Source organism: Monodelphis domestica, chromosome 2 (assembly GCF_027887165.1).
Source record: "Monodelphis domestica isolate mMonDom1 chromosome 2, mMonDom1.pri, whole genome shotgun sequence".
NCBI lineage: Eukaryota > Metazoa > Chordata > Mammalia > Didelphimorphia > Didelphidae > Monodelphis > Monodelphis domestica.
The window spans coordinates 119,191,257-119,211,631 of NC_077228.1; the positions used below are offsets into that span (position 1 = coordinate 119,191,257).

The following is a 20,375-nucleotide window of genomic DNA, read 5'->3' on the forward strand; positions in this document are numbered from 1 at the left end:
TAGTATCATATAAACATAATATTTGATTTAAGATTCTTTTTACATATGGGTCTTACCAATCCAAGAGTCTATAATTTGGGGCAGGTAGGTGGCTCAATGAATAGAAAGCCAGGCCTAGAGACTTGAGTCCCTGGATTCAAATATGATCTCAGATACTTCCCATGTGATCCTGGACAAGTTATTTGACTCCAATTACCTAGTCCTTACCACTTTTGCCTTGGAACTGATAGTATTAATTCAAAGGCAAAATCTCATGAGGGTTTAAAAAAAAGAGAGAGAAACTGATTTCTCTGGATCTGGACAAAGACTCAAAATATAAATGATTTTTTTCTGATTGTCCTTAAATTTTTGCTTTATAAATCATCACCATAGGATTCTTATAATTCCTCAAGTACATTTAACAACCTTTTCAAAAATAGAAATCCAATTTATATGTCTCTTTAAAAAAATATTTTTATTAATTTTATTATTTATTTTTTATAATTTATAATTTTATTATATTAATATAACATTAATATTAATATTAAGGGTTGCTCAGTGGATTGAGAGCCAGGCCTAGAGATGGGGGAGAATCTGGCCCCAGACACTTTCCAGCTGTGTGACCCTGGGCAAGTCACTTACTCTCCATTGCCTAGCCCTTACTGCTCTTTTGCCTTAGAACCAATACCTAATATTGATTCTAAGATGGAAGGGTTAGGGTTTTTTAAAAAAAGAATATTTTTATTAGGTATATATGAATATGCTTACATAGAAACAACAGCATGGAACTTTGCTTATAATATATTCAGAGACTTCAAGAATCTGTGGTTTTTTAATCCACAAGTATCCCTTCCCACTGAAGATCACAGCCCTAATCTGTTTTAAGGTTTTTGTGGACTGCTATAGCTGACACTGGTGGCCATGGTAGTTCTGATCAGCTTCTCCAAATTTCACTGCCCATCTACAGACTATATTCATAATCTTTTCAGCTTTCTACTCTCTCTCAGAGTTTGTGATCTTTAAGATGTGACCTTCAAGACCCCAAGGGACCTCTATATTCTGCTGAAGCATGAGAGTGGTACTTTGGTGAAGGATGCAAGTAATTTAAATTGAAGAAAATTTGCTAGATTTTTTTGAGAGGTAGATATATGATTTTAATAATGAAGTTCCTAGAAATCTGGGGCAATCTTTCGTTCTCCCTGATAAGGTATCATGAATGTTAACAAATATTTAATATTGAGAATGTGCATAAATTTAGAGTTTTAGGGGACCTCAGAAGCTTCTTAATGGTGCAGGAGGGATTATGGAAAAACAGGTATTTTTGGTGGAACTATGAATTGATATAACCATTTTGGGAAGCTATTCAAAATTATATGAATAAAGTGGTTAAAGTAGTCATACCCAAATATTGACCCCCAAATCCTATTTCTAGGCCTATATCCTAAGGAAGTTATTGACTAAAAGGAGAGGTTCTTTGTATGCCACATTATTTATAGCAGAACTTTTGTAGGAGCAAAGAACCAAAAACAAAGTAGATGCTTGTCATTTGGGGAATGGTTAAATGAATAGTAGTCTAGGACAATATTACTGAGCTATAACCAATAATAAACATGATGAATACTGAAAGCTAAGCAGAGACTTAAAACTAATGAATAGAATAGTAAGTAGAACCTAGAAGACAATACATATTGACCATGTGTATATATATGGATATAGATATAGATATAGATGTAGAAATGCAAAACAGTCAAAACTGAATCTTATGAAATTATAAGATCAAACTTGGCCTCAAAGAAAAGAGAAGAGAAGAAACACCACTCCACCCTTTTGCAGAGGTGGGATACACAAATGATGACAGATTTTTTAAAAATGTGTTAATTGATTCTGCTGAATTTTTTCCTTTTTTTTTTTAAACCCTTACCTTTCATCTTGGAATCAATGCTGTGTATTGGTTCCAAGACAGAAGAGTAGTAAGGGCTAGGCAATGGGAGTTAAGTAACTTGGCCAGGGTCACACAGCTGGGGAGTGTCTGAGACCAGATTTGAACCTAGGACCTCCTCTCTAGGCCTGGCTCTCAATCCACTGAGCTACCAGCTGCCCACCAATTTTTTCCTTTGTTAAAAAAATTATTTTGTTAGAGAGAAAAAAGGAATACAAAGGAAAATGTGACAATTAAAAAATAGCAATAAAAATCTATTAAAAAATAGAAACTACCACTGTAACATTATCATCACATATAATTGACATTAAAATTTTTTTTAATTTTAATTTTTAAATATTTTCTCTGTTTACATGATTCATTTTCTTTCCCTCCCCATTTTCCTCTCCCCTGCCAGAGCCAACAAGCAATGCCACTGGGTTGCACAAATGTTATCACTTGATACCTATTTCCATATTATTCAGTTTTTGCTCTAGAGCAATCTTTTAAAGCCTAAGCTCCAAATTATATACCCTTATATACTTATGATAAGTGATGTAATGTTTTTCCTTTGCATTTCTACTCCCATAGTTCTTTCTCTCAAATGTGGTTAGCATTCTTTCCCATAAGTCCTTGAGGAGTGTCTTGGCTTGTTGCATTGTTACTAGCAGCAAAGTCCATTACATTGGATTGTTCCACAATGTTTTACTTTCTGTGTATAATGTTCTCCTGGTTCTGCTCATTTCACTCTGCATTGGTTCATTGAGGTTCCCCAGTTCATGTAGAAATCTTCCAGATCATCAATCCTTACAGTATAATAGTATTCCATTACCATCATATACCACAATTTGTTTGGCCATTCCCTAATTGAGGGATAACCCTTCATTTTCCAATTTTTTTACCACCACAAAGAGTGTGGCTGTGAATATTTTTGTACAAGTTTTTTTCCTTATTCTTTTTACCATTTAAAAGAATCCTATGGTGATGTTTTATAATGAAACAATTTATGTATAATTAGGGAAAATTGTTTGTGCTCTGATTCTTTATCCAGACCTAGAAAAGTATAATCTCTTTGTAATGGTAGACCTGTATCTAGATCCTTATATGTAGTATTATGTCCATACTGTCTTTTATTCACGTCTTGAACCTCAAATAAGTATTCCCAACTACCAATAGTTGACAACTAGTTCCTATGTGTTTTGTCTAGTTCCTTTGTGTTTTGACTCTTTCCTCCTGAAATTTTATTCTTAAAATTTTTCAGTGACACTCTGATCACCCCATGCAATGCCTTTTTTTTCAGTTCTATTTCTCCTTGACTTCTCTATGATAATTATCACTATTGACTACCTCCATCTTTGAAACTCATTCCTTGATTTCTGTGACAAAGTATCTGTTCTTCCTTTCTCTGATCATTCATTTTCTTTCTTGTTTCCTCGCTCTGATTATCAACATTGCCTAAGTTTCAGCTTTAGTCTTCTCTTTACTTTATCCTCAATGATTTCAGCCACTGTCCCTTCTCTTAAATTCCTAATTCTTTATTTCAAATTCCTCATCCCAATCTAAAGGTCATTTTTAGATTTCCAACTATCTGCTAGCCATTTCCAATGAGTTGTCCTGCTGTCACCTTGAGATAGTGTCTAAAACTGACCTCATCACCCTCTTTCCTAAACTGCCTTAATATTACTGAGCTCCTTGTTTCTATTGAGGAATACTGACACTATTCTCCCAAATACCTCACTTTGAAACCATGGAGTTCTCTTTGACTTTTGGTTTTCCTTGTTAATATCCTGATATTTAATTAGTGGCAAATGCCTTTTGATTATTGTCTAAATGCATGTGTGTGCATCTTTCCATTCATTATCCCTGCCACTATCCTAGTTTAGGCTCTTATATTAGTATACCTGGATAATTGCAGTAATTTCCTCAGAGGTCTTTTTTCCTATAGTCCAATCCATTTTGTATATCTGTTGAATTCTAAATGACTATCTTCCTAAAACACCAATTTTGTCATGTTATTTACCTATTCAGAAATCTTCATTGTCCTCATTACTGATAGACTGAAGTTCAAACTCCTTATTTAGCCAGGCCTTAAGGCCCTCCACAAATCTGATTTCCCACTATCTTTCTTCCCATATAAACCTTTTGATCTAGCCAGATTATTCCACTTATTATCCCCTGAACATTACTCATGCTTTATATTCTGCCCATGCTTTTCTCCTGTTAGAATGTTTTATAGAAAAACATTAACCTGCTATATGTCCTTGGGTCTCAGTTTCCTTTTCTGTAAAATAATTCGGCTCAAATAAAATTTTATTTTTCAAAACCCCTTTTAGCATTAACATTTTGTAATGCTATAATTGCTCCCCTCCCCCCCAATAATAGTCAAGTCTGGTGTAGGAGAGGGATGACAATAACTTCATAGATTCTGATTCTAGGCCTACTTGGAGCACGTAAACAATCATGCCAACACTCCTCATATCAGTAGTGAATGAACCAAAATCATAGATCACAAATTCAGGAAAAAGAAATTAAGAAGTTCCAAAGTTTTCTAAAGTCCTGCTCAAATTCTACTATTGTGAAGCTTTCATTGTTTCAATCAGAAATGGTATCACCTTATAGACTCCTACTGTACTTAGTTAAGACTAATAATTGGGTACATGCTATTCACGTATACTTATAAGTTCCTCAAGAATAGGGACCCCTTCTCTTACTTTCCCTCAGTGGCTTGCAGTACAGCTTTAATATTTTTTTGTATTTAATAAATATTTGTTCAACTTACAAAATGGGACTTAAGAAAAGGTGCTGAATTTTGGTAGCACAGGAGATGGCATCCTTTCAGAGGTGACTGCAAAGTATCCCTTCACCCTATGGTTTCAAGTTACAGTAATAACAATATTATAGTTTGGAAACTTCCATTTCAGCCTAAAGCCAATGATGATGGCATGTAATTTCATTATAATATGATTTATTTCTCAGGAGAAGGAAACTAGACATGGATAATGGAGATAACATCTCTGTGACACTTAATTTCTACTATAGTATAGGAGAAATTGTAAAAAAGAATTTGGACCCTTTAAGGGAACCTGAATGTTGGAATATAAAAGGAAGGATGAAAAGGCTATGCATAAGGAGCCCCTGAATAAAGAAACTGACCCCAGAGGCTCAAGCGAGGAATCTACCCAGGAGACTCTGCCCTGAGACTCAAAAATATGGCTTTTGCTCTCCTTCTTAGACTCTACCCCAGCTTCCACAAATATCCCAATTTGTAATAGTTATTTTTAAACCATTCATTATGTGCAATGTTCTGGTGTTAAGTGTTGGGAATAGAAAGATGAAGATATAGTACCTATTCTAAAGAAGTTAATAGTAAGAGAAATAAAACACAGAAAAGATAATAAAAATATAAATAGGAAACAGAATTCTATGAGAAATTAGAGAAGAGGGGAAAGATCACTTCAGGGTGACACAGTAGATGAATTAAAAAGACTTCATAGAGAATGTGGTACCTGTATTAGACCCTGAGAGAAGGGAGGGAATGTTTTTAACAGGCAAGATAGGAAAGGAAAGGAGTTTATTCCAGACAAAATATTTAACAAAGTCTGCCTTTCTACCCTTGTGAACAAAATGGAGAGATGTAGGCTGGATGATACTAAAGTCAAGTGGGTTCAGAACTAATTGAAAGACCAGGTCCAAAGGGATGATTAATTCTAAATTAATTGAGTTCTCTTTATAGAATGTGTTCTGTTCAATATTTTGTATCAATTGGATGAAATTATAGATAGGATAAGAAATCCAAAGATAGGAAGCTTTAAGGAATAGCTAATACATTGAATGATAGAACTAGGATCCCAAAAGACCTGTATATTCTAGAGTAATTAACTAAAACCAATAAGATGAAATTTTAAAAGGGAGAAATGTGAAATTTTTTATTGCGATTGTTTTTTGGACTCAAATACAGAATGTGAGAATGTTGCTAGGCAACCATTCATGGGGAAAATATATTTAGATTTTAATGGACTACAAGCTCAATATGAGTCATCAGTGTGACACAGCAGCTAAAAAAGTAATGCCATCTTTGTCTTCATTAAGAGAGGAGAGGCTTCCTAATAGCTAGAATGAAGGCGGGGATAGTCCCATTATACCCTGACTTGGTCAGTACCACGTTATACTGAAGTTCTAGGTACCATGTTTTAGGAGGGCCTAGATAAATTGGAGTGCATCTAGTGGAGGGCAGCAAGGTTGGGGAGGGAATTGCAGCCCTATCCAACGATCCACTGAGGGAAGCAGAGATGCTTAGCCTGAAAAAGAGGAGACATATAGAGAAGGGACCATTATGGCTGTATTCAACTATTTGAAAGGCTATCAGGTAGGATGGAAGTAAATTTGAGAGTTGGAATTTGAGAGATACAAAGTTAGATTTGATATAAAGAAAAAAACTTCTCACCCATTTGGGTTATTAAAAAGTAGAAGCTAAATAGCTACTTTTGGGGGATTTGATTAAATGGATTCCTGTTGAAGAATGCTTTAGCTGGAGGTGATACAAGAAAGGATACTTGAGGTATGGTAGAGGTTGTTACTACTACTGTGGTAGAGTGTGAGAAGATCCAGATTCTGAGTCTAGTTTTGCTTCAACAGGCTTGTAACTTTGAGGACATGCTATTCCTTCCTCTGGGCCTCATTTTCTGCATCTATAAAGTGAAAGAGTTGAATTGGAGTATTTCCAGCATTATTTTCAATTTAAATAATTGATAATTCCAAGTACAAGATATGGCCCCTTACCTTCAACTTATAAATAAATCATAAGAATAAAAAGTTAAATAATAGTTTTTAAATTTGGGGGCTATTTAAGAAAAGGACAGACCTGTTTTGCTAACTTAATTCTTTTCATGCATTACTAGGAAATTTCTTTGCTTTACATTACTAGGTTCTGAATAATCTAACTGGTTTACTTGTACTCTGGAGTCATCCATTAATTAAATAAACAGATCCCTTGAAAAAACTTAAAAATCAGTCACTAAGCTGATTGTTTGAAGTATTATAAGTTATTATAAGATGTCACTGAAGTACTATTAGATGTAAAATTTAAAATCAACATCCCATTTTTATTGATATATTAGAAACAGTTTGGTTTACACTTATAATCATACTATCATTTGTTTTGATACATTTTGTTGTGGTGACAAATGTTCATTTATATACTCTACTTGAAATGTGGTTTTGGACCTAGGCCTTCCTTTCCACACTTCTAAATACTTTTCATTTTTCTTTTCTCTTCTTTTAAAAACTCTTATCTTCTGTCTTGGAATCAATACTAAGTATCAACTTTCCAAGGCAGAAGAATGGTAATTGGAGTTAAGTGTTTTGCCCAGGATCACACAAGTAGGAAATGTCTGAGGTCAGATCTTTAGTCCTGTCCACTGAGTTGCCCCTAAAAAATGTTTCTTGCTATATTTCCTTTTTGATACAAATATCAATTTTGTATGAGAATTTGCCTGAATAAGTAATTTGCTTTAAGTATTTTGTCAACTTTTGAATAATGTTTATTTTCCTGTATTTTTGTTTATAGATTCCTCTTCAAATGAAAAACATGAGCTTTTCTGTCAGAAGCTGGAGCAGTGTTGCGTACTATTTGATTTCATGGACTCTGTTGCAGACTTGAAAAGCAAAGAAATTAAAAGGGCAACACTGAATGAACTGATTGAGTATGTTTCAACAAATCGTGGTGTGCTTGTTGAATCAACGTATTCTGATATAGTGAAAATGGTAAGTTCCTAGACTTCTGTTTCTTAAGGTTTACCCTTGATTAAATTACACACACACACACACACACACACACAATTGTACAAAGTATTAAAGTTGCCTTTTTTATAAAGCAAATATCCCAGATTTTATATATCCAAATAGTCATCTTGGAAGCTGACTACAGAAGAAAACAGAAAGAAGACCAGAAAGAATCAGTGTCAAGTAGGACAACTTTGAACGTTACATATTGAATTCATTTGAACAATTAAGAAAAGCAAATTGTACATAATAGTCATGGTTAAATCTACAGTCCTCTTTTTTCTTTTGTATATATGGAAATTCTTATTTTACTTGTGTATAAATTCAGAATTTTAAAACAAAAATTTTTTTAAAGCAATTGATGTTAGTTAAGGTTAACTTCGTCTGGTAGATTTAACTTCTATTTTTGAAATAAAAGAAGTATTTAATTCATATTTTATTTCTAAAATATGAGATTTTCTTTTCATCACTTGGAATTTAGCTGAAACTGTGGCCAGGAACAATTTAAAGATGCTTAGGCAAAAAGTTTTTAAAAAAGACTTTCTGTCCTCAATGCTCAATTTACTAAACACTTATCAAGTTTACTATATGTTTTCCTTCACATATTCTCATATTCCATTCAGTCTAGCCTTCTATTTGTTCTCCATTTCATCCCTTCATGCCTTTGTGTCAAGATGCTTTTTCCTCCTCACCTATACTTTGTTGAATTCCTGACTTCTTTAAAAACACTGCTCAGCTGTTACCTTCTTTAGAACAGCTTTCTTATTCCCTTTATTTATTGATGCTTTCTCTTTTGAAATTACTTCATATAACTTTTTATATACTTGGTTTTCACTCATATTCTGGTCTAAGTTATGTCTTCTTCATCCCACCTGTAGAATGTAAATATCCTGATTCCAGATTCTGATTTCTTTTGGTCTCTCTGTTCAAAGAATCTTTGCAAATAACATATTTTTACCAAATATTTGTTGAAATGAATTGTAGTGACAAAGATTGAATAACACTTGATCTTAAGACATTGAAGGGGGAGGTAAAAAAAAGGACAAAAATAACAAATAGAAAGTATAAATAATGGTTATAATGGATGAAGGCCTGCATGTCCTTGGAATTTAAAAAATCGAAAACAAAACAAAGGACCTGGGTTCAGCCTGCCTCCCACACATCTGAGCTGAGTAGAGTGGCCTTACATTGTTTCAGTTAAGCCTATAACTGTCCAGCCTCCTGACACATCTGAGGGAAGTAGCCATGGGCAAGTTGCTTACTCTCTTAGGGCCTCCAGGCTGCTACATCCCTAAGAACAATTAAATTAGAGATCTGACTAGAGAAATGGCATAATGGAGTCTCACAGTACTTAAAAGTTATAGGTTCTGTCTAGTCCAGCTCTTCCATTTGACAATTCAAGCCCAGAAGAGGAAGGAAAGAAACATTACCGAGACATAAAAACTTCGATAAGCTTTGGATTTTGTGAAGAAATAATTTTATTACTTTTATACACTAGATGCTGAAGTTAATATGCCCAGATTAAAGTGGTGCCTATTTAAAGCTCTATTTAGAAAGTTTTCCTGGTGGTCATGTTCATTCTCCATGAAGATCATTGAAGAAATTGGAGATGTTCAGGCTAAGGAAGAAAAGTGCATGGGAAATTGAGAGGGGAAAAAGTGAGAGTCAGGATGATAGTTTTATTCAAGTATTTGAATGGCTATCTCTTGAGAAAAGTATTCGATTTTTGTCCCTTATCTTCAAGGGCAATATTAGATTATACAGAAGAGCTTCCAAACAATTCGAGCTACTCACACCAGAAATGACTGTTTCTTAAGATAGTTCCATCCTCTTGTCTTTTGGTCTTCATGCAAAGTCTAGATGACTAGTTGGGTGTGTTTATATATATATATATATATATATATATATATATATATATATATATATATATATATATATATATATATATATATATATATATATATATATATATATATGTAGAAGGGAATTTTTGTTCAGGCAAGGGTTAGATTACATGGCTTCTAACTCCCCTTCCACCTCCAAGACTGTACTTCTCTGAAGTTGTTCATACCAAATAATATCAATAGGTAAATACCCTCTAAATAGCACCAATAGATTCAATTAAAAATGTCAAATATATAAATTGAATCACGGCCTGCTTTGTTAAATGAGTAAAATTTAAAAAAACAAGATTTTACTTTGGTTGTTATTGAGCATCTTATTTAGTTTTGATTATTAATTACCAGTAAAGTATAAGTGTGTCTTTTTATCCCAAATTCAAATAAAAATATTATGCAGCAAATGAATGCAAATAAATTAAAATCTAAATTATTCTTCTGTGATGATGCCTCTTCTGCCTTCTGACTTAGTTCAGGCTCCTCCCCTCCTTTTGTGGTTGAAAGTGAAATGGTGTAATAAACCTTCTTTGAGATAAATGATTAGAAAATACTAGGCTAAATGTTAAATCAAATGTCAATGTCCTTCAGCACATCCTAATGGGGGGGGGGGTGGTGTTAACAGTACAGGCATTAAATAGACTACAAAATGAACATAAATGTTTTTTAAAACTATGAGTAAAGTGTGAGAAACTGAGGTGGGAAAGATAATTTCTGATAGAAATAATTAGGACTAGCTTTCATTCACAATGGTTATGCCCAGAAAAAGGAGGTAGAAAGATAGATAGGCAGATAAAATATTTATTATATACCAACAACTGTTCTAAGCACTGGTGAACATAGAAACAGGAAGACAAAATGGCCTTTCCCCACAAGAAGCTTTACAGTTAATGAGAAAAGACTACTCATAAAGGGGAATCTAGTGGAGGGCAAGAACTCTCCAATTATTTCTCCCAGCAATTCTAGGGTGGAATAATCGGTTGTGAGAAGAACCAGGTAACCATCTGGTGTTTGGGTAGGGCAGAGGGAGGAAAATGAGGAGCCTGGCTGGGATTTTTGGTGATATGGATAAAAAGAATAGTATAGTCTCTCAAATCAATTTAAGACCAATTTGAAAGAGAATACAGAATCCTCATACAGTAGCTCATCTGCATAACCAAGACTACTGAGGAAGGGAAAAGTTAATCAGGGAGGAATTAACTGAGATACTGGGGGTAAGAAATGGGGTGGGCAAGGTAAAGAAGAAAGTTTATTCCTTTTTGACTAATCTTGCTAACTAGATGCTAACCTCTATTGTTTATTGCTGGAATGCAAGTGCTGTCAGTTCCTTAAATCAAAGACTCTTTTTGCTCTAGTTAATCATAAAAGAGATGGCATCTAAGATAGATTTTGAAAGATGGATATGATTTCAACAGGTGAAGATGAGTGGTAGAATAGGGCATTCCAGACATATGGAATGGTCTGACCAAATGTACAAAAAGGGAAGACTTTAGGAAATTTTGGTGCATGGAGTATTAGTATAGTTTGGCTTGAGGAGCAACGATGGGAGAGAGTTGGATATGTAAGGTGCCACAGATTTTAGAGGGCCTTGAATACCAGGCTAAGCACATGTGTACATAGTTTGCTATCCAATAAAGGGCCATTGAAGAATTTTGGTCAGAGCAATTGCTTCATCAGTTCTATGTATAATGATTAAAATGTCAAGGAGATGAATAATGAGAGATCAGAGGCCCAAAGACCACTTAGACAATTTCAGTCATAAAAATGGGAGACTTGGACTGTTGTATTGATCTTCAAAACCTCTCCTATCTTGGTGCTCATCAATTGGGAAAGAGCTGAACAAATTATGACACAAATGTTATGGGATATTATTGTACTATAAGCAATTATGAAGGAGATGTTTTCAGAGAAACCTGGGAAGACTCATATGAACTGATACAGAATAAAAGAAGAGTGAAGTAAAACAGAATGAGGACAATTTACATGACAGCAAGCATATTGTTAGTCTAGCGAATTCTGTGGACCTTTTCTTAGAAAAATGGCTTATTGCTTATATTAATAATTTGAGAAAGTGTTAAATTTTAGTTAGAGGCTAGTGAAAATCAAGATGTAATCTTTTCACACCAGGTTGATAGACTACCTTTCGGGGAGGGAAATGGTCCGTGGATCTCAAGTTAAGATCCTCTGATTTAAGGCAAAGTGGTGTCCCTGTACCTGTTGACTTTTGCTTCAGAGTACTTAGGTTTGAATCTAGACTGTGCTATTTACTACTGTAATCAAGGGCAAGTTACTTTATTTCTTCTCTGAGACTCATTTCCTTAAGTGTAAAATAGATGGTGTAGTACTTAGAGCAGTGGACCTGGGATCAAAAAATTGAGTTCAAACTGGGCAACTCACTTAATTATTGTCTGCTTCAGTTTCCTCATCTGTAAAATGGGGTTAATAATGACACCTACTTCTCAGATGTGAGGATCAAATGAGACATTTGTAAAGCACTTAGTATAATGCTTGGCACATTGTAGCCATTTTATAAATGTTAGCTTATTAAAACTGGATAGATCTATGAAGTATCTTTCTGGTCTAATCTTGTGATCTCTAATATGTCTTTTGCCTACATTTATATTTGATTTTCTAGTGAAGAAAATGAAATTTTTCTCCTTGTCTTTAGTGACTCAAAATATTTCTTGATTTTAAAACCTCCATAGTTTTTAAAAAGACAGCTATATTCTCCATGAACAAAGTTGTTGACTTTTAGGATAGAAGACACAGTTAAAAAGTGACATTCACTGTCTTAGTTCAGGTGAAATTCAGTCTTTGCTTTTGAATAGTTTCAATATTAAATTGAATTTTTAGGTTAGAATGGTTGTTTCCAACTCACTCTATTCTGCCAAGATAAATTAAGCAGTTGTTCAGCACCTGCTGTGCCAGGCACTGTGCCAAGTAATTGCTAGCAATACAAAGAATGGCAAAAACAGTTCCTTCCCTCAAGGAGCTTATAATCCAAATGGGGGAAGGGGGAAGAATATGTAAACATCTATGTACAAACAAGACACGTCATGGGTAAATTGGAGATAATCTTAAAGTGAAGGCACTAGCATTAAGGGGTATCAGGAAAGACTTATTGCAGAAAATGGGTCTTCAGTTTAGATTTGAAGGAAACCAGGAAAGTCTGGAGGCTGAAATCAGGAAGGAGAGAATTCTAAGCATGAGAATGAACAAGCCAATGAAAATGCATGAAGTTTGAGAAATGATGTATTGGGTTTGATGAACAAGGAACAATTAAGAGACCACATGCCTTTCAGAGGAATAAAGTAGAAGACTGGAATGGTAAAAAGGGACCAGATTATGAAGGATTTTAAGTCAAACAGGGTTGTTTTTTTTAATATTTGATCATGAGAGTAATCTATAAATATGTTATTTGTGTATGAATATTATAAACAAGATGAAGGACTCTTGCTACTTTCTTATTTATTTGGTATTCCTTAATACTAAAAAACTGAGTTCTTAAATTGTGATAAAATGTTCAGCTTCTGACTGAAAAATATTTGATTGTTATTTTATTTCAAGGCATGGCATTAACCTTAATTTAGAGAACAGTAGAAGGTAAATCCTCATGACATTGATTAAAAGAAAATGTATATTCTATAATTTATTGATTAGTATATGTGACATAACATCTTACTGTTCTAAGTGTTTTACAGCTTTAAAAAATTTAAGGTACTACATGTTAAAAATTAGAAGTGACAAAGTTGATAAACCTTGTGGTGATTTATTGACAGATGTCCTCTCTCCAAATGTCTACCACATGAGGTACAAATGAGAGCCCTCTATGTTCCTTTTCTTATGAGGAATAACTAAAAGGAGGTCATTGGGGTCATGAGTCTGAACAAGGTTATTGCTGTCTCTTACTGAGTTCTGCCTCACTGATAGTAAGAGACTCAGGGACATGTTGCTTTATTTATGATCCAATTGAAATCTTAGTGAAATTGGCATCCATGCCTTGACCTTAAATCTTGACCCCATTCAAATGTTTAGTGGCCTTTGTCTATATTTGGGGGTTGTAGCTATGTAACTTAATTAGCCTGTTAAGATAGCGTATAAGACAATTTTGTGGGCGGGTAATGTTTAGTTTGCTATCTCCAAATACTGTTTCCTTAAGTGGTTTGTAAATGTAGAGGTGAGATAGAAAATAAATTTTCCTGAGGGGCAGATTACTATGTTGAAAAAAGGTTGAATTCAATTGAACAAATTAAGTGCCTCCTATACTAGGTGCAGGAGAGACAGAGGAAACAGCCAGTGTTTTGACCCTCAAAGAAATAGGAATTAGACATCTACACAAATGAAGAATGATACTGTCCAGTGCAGAAAGTTTGCCAAATATTTGAGAGGTAGGAGAATATTGAAGAATTATACCCATGTTTTAGCAAGTGCTTAATAAATGCTTGTTGACTTTTCAGGTTCACATTATCTTTTGCAGGAAAACAAAAGAAATAAGTAATTCAGGGAATAGAAAGGGGAACCTAAGACCAAATCTCTTTTGCTCTGGGGATCTGAGGAAGTTAAAGAGATATACAAGATTTAGAAGTGAGGAAAGAAAGCAAAATGTCTTCATTTTCAAGAAAGTTTTTTTTTTCTTTAAATCTCTGGCTATACCTTTAAGATTTGCAAAATACTTTAGAACTATTATCTCCTTTGTTTTTTAAAACAACCCTGGGGGCTGGGTAGGGGTAGTAGGTACTTTTTTTATCCCCATTTTAGGAATGGGAAGATAGACAGATGTTAAATGACTTGCCCAGGGGCACATAGTTAATAATTGTTTGAGGTTCAGTTTGAACTTGGTTCTTCCTGATTTTAAGTCTAGGACTCTATCCACTGAACCACCTCAATTTCTGAGTTATCAAAAAGTAATCTTTAAAAAATAGTCCTTTTTTATTGTCATACTTTCCTTATCTAACAAAGAATTTAAGTCTATAAATGTGTTTTTGTTCATAGATCAGTGTCAATATCTTCAGGACCCTTCCTCCAAGTGATAATCCAGACTTTGATCCTGAAGAAGATGAACCAACCCTTGAGGCTTCATGGCCTCACATACAGGTATGAAATAGAATTGTGTGTTGACTATTTATGGATTATTCAAATTGAAGATATTCTCCTCTGCTTGCTGCTGTATCTTTTAAATTCTGATTATTAAACTCGTAAAAATAATACATTTTAAAAGTTTACCCATTTTATATTTTCTCTCTGATGGGATAATTAAAAGCATTGAGAAATCTGTTTCTTAAAGTGTCCACAGGCACACTTTATATTTCCTCCCTTCTGTACCTTCTCCCTATCCCTGGAATGTTATTCTTTTCCCCTTTAGTGAGCTTGTAAGACATACCTTGGTTTGTCTTTATAGGAATATAATAAGTTATATTCCTATATATAATAAAAATAAATAAATAAATAAAAAGGAAATGTTTAAAGTTAAGGACTTTGTGAACATTAAGGATCTTGACCATTAAAAGAATTAATTTTTTAAAAAATACAGAGGAATCTTAGATGTGCAAAAAATGAGTTAGTAACAAGCACCCTTACAATATGTCAATTTTAGTAAAGACTAAATTACAAATTTTGACAATTTTGACACAGCAATCTGATCATAAGAATTATACAGCTAGGTAAAAATATTTCTACACACATTGGCTTAAGATATTAACAGTCACAAAATAATATATCCAATATAGATTTTTAGGATTTTTTATTTTTATTATTCAATGTATCATCTTCCAGTAGGAGCACAGCTTGGCAATGCCTTAAGGACTAAGTATTTTCAACAGACCTGAAATAGAAAGGGTAGTCCCTCTTTATGTCTTAGTTGATTCTTCCTTTAGGTTCTATGATACATCAAGCAATTCCATTTTATCTTTTAGAATTGTTTGGTTCTCAAGATATTTGCAATAGGTGCTCATTAAATTAATATAGCTTTTAAATTAGGAAATTATGAGCTTTGTGCAAAGCTCAACTCAACCTGAAATTCAAATATCTAGTTTATAAATTTTGTTTTGCTTTTTTACATTGAACTGAAATTGAATTGTATAAACAAAATAGCTGGGACTTGTTACCTCTGAATTACATTTCAGTTTCAATTAGGACAGCAATTAGAGTTTTGAGATGTCAAAAACCAAACACAATCTATAACATTGTCAAATAAATTGCCATTTTCAGTTCTACTTAAAAAGACAGAAGAAGCATACTTACCACCACTACCACCACCACCACCACCATTACCACCCCATTCAAATTTCTTTGATCCTGGACTCAACAATTATACGGATTGAGGCAAACTTTAAGAAAAATGGGTCTACTTAATTTTTATTTGCTACTCTTAAACTAGCGTCTATTTGCATACGGACACTGAATATGATCATTTAAGATGATGCTTATCTATTTAATCAAAACTCTTACATTTAATTAGATCCTTATTTGGCAGAACTCTTTTTAAAGTAATTTTCCCTCATTTTTAGTAGAAATTAATGATGATTTAAATTAAGGATATTAGACTAGGAGTCAAGACACTAGCTTTGTCATTAGCTAAACAAGACATTTAACCTTTCTAAGTTGAGCCTTTGTTTCTCCCATCAAATGGGAAAATTGAAAGAGATGATCTTTGTCAAAATCCTTTCCAACTCTAGGATTTTCTTTTATGTTTGTTTAGAAAAAGACTTCAGAACAAAAGCTTATTTAAAAATATATATATAGAAAAGAAGGAAATTAAAAGGCACAAATGAGAGAGAGGAGATAGTGTAGGACAATGTTGGCAAAGGTGTGGCACAGGTGCAGAGTGGGCACTCAGGGAGCTTCCGCATTCCCTGTCTTCCCAGTGCCTAAGGACATTTTTTGCATGCCTTGCCCCTCTGCCCAGCCACCCAAAGTGAGTACTTCCTTCCTCCACTCTTTGAAGTAATGGGGAAAAAAAAAACAGCAAAAACCCTTGTCTTCTGTCTTAGAATTAATACTAATACTGTGTATTGGTTCCAAGTCATAAGTGTGGTAAGGTCTAAGCAGTGGGGTTGGTTAAGTGACTTGCCCAGGGTCACACAGCTAGGAAATGTCTGAAACCAAATTTGAACCCAGGACCACCTATCTCTAGACCTGGCTCTCAATCCACTGAGCCACCTAACTGCCTCTGGGTCTTCTCTTCTTTAGACTAAACAACTTCTTTTGCCTCAACTAGTTGTCATATGGTCTGAACTCAAGGTCCTTCACCATCCTCATTACCTTCTCTGGACATAGTCTCAACTTTGTCAATGTCTTCTTCAAAATATGGCATCTCAAACTGAATTCAGTATTTCACATTTGATCTGACAGAGTATATCTAGTATATTGAGATTATCACATTCCTGACCCCCATAGATGAATATATTATCTTAATATAGTCAACTCATTCCTCACTCTCTCTACTTGTTTTGGTCCTACTTTCCCAGGGGAAGTAATCAGGTATATTGGGATGGAGGGGGAAGCATACCTAAAAGGCTCTACTTGAAAAAAAAAATTAATCCTACTTAAAGTTTTAAGTCTCTCCATATTCCCTAGTCCTTAAGTTTCAGTAGTTTCTTTACGTTCTCACTTTAAAAATAATCAATTATCTTAATTGTTTACATGATATTTCTCTTCAGTGAAAATACAAATATTTCCTCACTACTTTTATTTGAAAAGTTGGACTAATGGATATTTGTTGTTTATATTCAGATAAATTGGGTATAGATCCTAGGAATAAAGAAAGTCAGATTGTTGGAAATGTCAGAGTAATGGATATGATGAGACTGGATGAGTTTAAATGCTCATTTGATTTAGTTTATAATAATGTCTAAAGATCTATAAATAAATGTTTCTGAAATTTCATGCTAGAAGATGTTATTTTTTGTAAGGAAAAGAACTCTAGGGAATTGGTCAAAAAAAGATTGTCACTTAATTTCTCTGTGCCAGTTGAAGGAAGTTAAGTATGATAGGTATTATCCCACAGGTAGGAGGTACAATGGAAAGAGTGTTTACCCTATGGCAGGAGAACTTTATTCAAATTCAGCCTTAGTCACTTACTAGATGTGTGACCTTGGGTAAATCACAAAACACCCTGTTTGCCTCAGCTTTTTTAGCTGTAAAATGAACTGGAGAAGGAAATGGCAAACCACTCTAGTACCTTTGCCAGGAAGACCCCAAAGAGTTGGAATTGATTAATGGGGGAGGGAGAGAATATTAAACATATCCAACAGGATTATAGTGAAAATCAAATAAGATAATGGCCATTACTTTGTAAACCTCATAGCATATTATTATAACATCAGTTATTATTAATAATAATTAAATTGCATGTTCTTTATATTTAGTGTGCAAGGGATTTCATGATATAAAGTTGCCACTTAAATGAATTAGATTTCATTTTCATTTATTCAATATACTTTTTATATAGTTTTCCTGTTGGGGGTCATTTTAAAAGTTCATGGAAAGGAGTGAGTAAAAATTCAGCACAATAAAATATTTGCTGGGCTCATTAATAAAGACCAACTTTTGATTCAACTTTACACTATTTTTATTCCCTGAATCCCTTATCCAAGTGTCCCTATTGATATTTATCTCTTTTTAATTCCTAGTCCTAGGAGGTTCCCTTTTCATCTTTCTACTCCTCTTGCTCCATCAGCATTTAGCATCACATAAAGGCCACATAACTGTGCCATATGGGTCCACTGAATATTTGTTATCTAGTCTCACCTGAGACTTCCTTGCAGTATTTCATTCCTTTTACTGACAATTGCTATATTTTATTCTCTAAAGCACTTGCTCAAAATGTTATCTTCTTTTCTTTTCGCAATAGTTGTTTCTCCTCTTCCTTAGCTAGGGACATTGCTTTGTGCTCTAACTGGGGAAGAAAAAGAATCCAGTTGTGGCGAACTTCCTTTCCTACCTGATTCCATGTCTCACATTACTTCAACATCATTTTCCAGAAGCTTCTACTTTAGTCTTAGACATTGAAGTGGCCCTTTTTACCAGTGCCAGCCCCTCTCTCTACTTAAAATTACATCCTTATTTCCTCTGGTAGCTTGCTTCTTTCTTTGATCATCCTAGGTCTTCCTAATTTTCAAAGTTTTACTTTCTCTATTGGCTTCTTCCTTTCTGCCTTGCAAATATGCTAAAGCATCCCCTTGATCTTCATTTGATCCTATTATCTTCTCAAGCTGTACCTCTCCTCTTCAAGGCAAGATCCCTAAAAAAGGTTGATTATTCTTCATTGCCTTCACTTTCCTGCCTCTCATATATCTAATCAGCCATTATTTCCCCACATTTGTGCATTTACACAGGTTGTCTACATACCACCCTCACCCCCAATGCCTTGAATATTCTCCTTCCACTTCTTGGAATTCCAAGATTCCTCCAGGACTCCACTGGAGTGCCATCTTCTTCAAAAGGTCTTTCCTGATTCCCCAAGTTATTCATGATTCTCCTTCTACTCAATGTGAATTAACTTTGTATAAATCCTGAATTCACTTATCTTTTAACATGTACTTCTGTATCTCCTCCATAAGAATATAAGCCCCTTGAAGGCAATAACTATCTTTGTAGTTGTATCCTCAGGGCCTGGTATTTACTATCCTTTAATGAGTTATTTTTTTTTTAAATATTGGACTTTTAAAATTTTTAAGAAATTTAAACAATTCTGTTTTACTTCTCCTGGAGATAAAGTTCATAGGCAAAACCTCGCCAATATTAATAAAATGCTTAATTAAAATTTTTGCTTTTTTAAAAAAAATTTTTATAGGGACTATATATTTATAAAAGCCCTACAATTTAGATACTGTGATTAGTGAACTAGATTACAGATTTTCAAAAGATACATGTAGTTTATCTTTCTGCAATCTTTTGGGTAGAATCTTTTGGAGTAGGCCCAATAGGACTCCTAGTTGACCACTTCATAGCATTTTTGAGAAGTACTCATTATGGTTTACCAGCCCCATAAACTTTCTGTTTGGTCTGAGCAGATTCCGTTACCTATGACAACTGTGGGGGTTGTAGGTAAAGAGAGTGAGTGGACCTATAACTTCAACCTCAGTAAGCATATCACTTTAAGTGATTTGTGATCACATCTCAAGGAGACTAATGACCTAGATGACCTTCAGGTTCCATTCATACCTGCTGCTGGTTCTAATTGCTTCCTGGTATGTCCTTGCTGGCAGCCTCAGTTCCCTTATCTAAAGTCTTTAAATATTTAGTCTGTTTTCTAACATCTACCCCAGGCTATTTGTGTGCATTCATATCTACTATTAAGTAGAATCTTGATGGAGTTGTGAACAATTTCTTTACATGTCCTTTACATTTCTATCATAGTTGGTATATGAGTTCTTCTTAAGATTTTTGGAGAGTCCTGATTTCCAGCCAAGTATTGCAAAGCGATATATTGACCAGAAATTTGTTCAGCAGGTAAGAAACTTTTATATTTTAAATTATCTGATAATCATAAATTAATATTGTTTTATTAAATGCAAGTGTAAATATGTACTATATTATTGACTTCATTCAACCTATGCTTACATATACGCTTGAACATTTTCACTTTTTCTGCCCCCTACCCCATTCCCATCCAGGAAGTTCAGCTTAGTTTCTCAAAGGCTTTCTTTGATAATGGCTTCTCAGTTTGGTGTAGCATTTGTTATTCTTACAAACTATTAGAGTACATCCATTTTTTAGATGTGTGTTCTGACATCTTCTATCTTCAGGACAGATATAAAACAGTTTCTGGGAATATAGGACCTAAAGCAAAGGGTGAACTT

General features: G+C 34.1%; 1 protein-coding gene across 2 annotated transcripts in view; it reads left to right on the plus strand.

The window, feature by feature from the left end:
- PPP2R5A (protein phosphatase 2 regulatory subunit B'alpha) overlaps positions 1-20,375 on the plus strand; it is an 87,143-nt gene that overhangs the window by 44,752 nt on the left and 22,016 nt on the right. For both annotated transcript variants that reach the window (XM_001366765.5, XM_056815897.1), the window contains 3 exons: positions 7,464-7,660; positions 14,566-14,667; positions 19,933-20,025. In XM_001366765.5, coding sequence (XP_001366802.2) covers positions 7,464-7,660; positions 14,566-14,667; positions 19,933-20,025 — 392 coding nt within the window. The remainder of the gene's footprint in view (positions 1-7,463; positions 7,661-14,565; positions 14,668-19,932; positions 20,026-20,375) is intronic.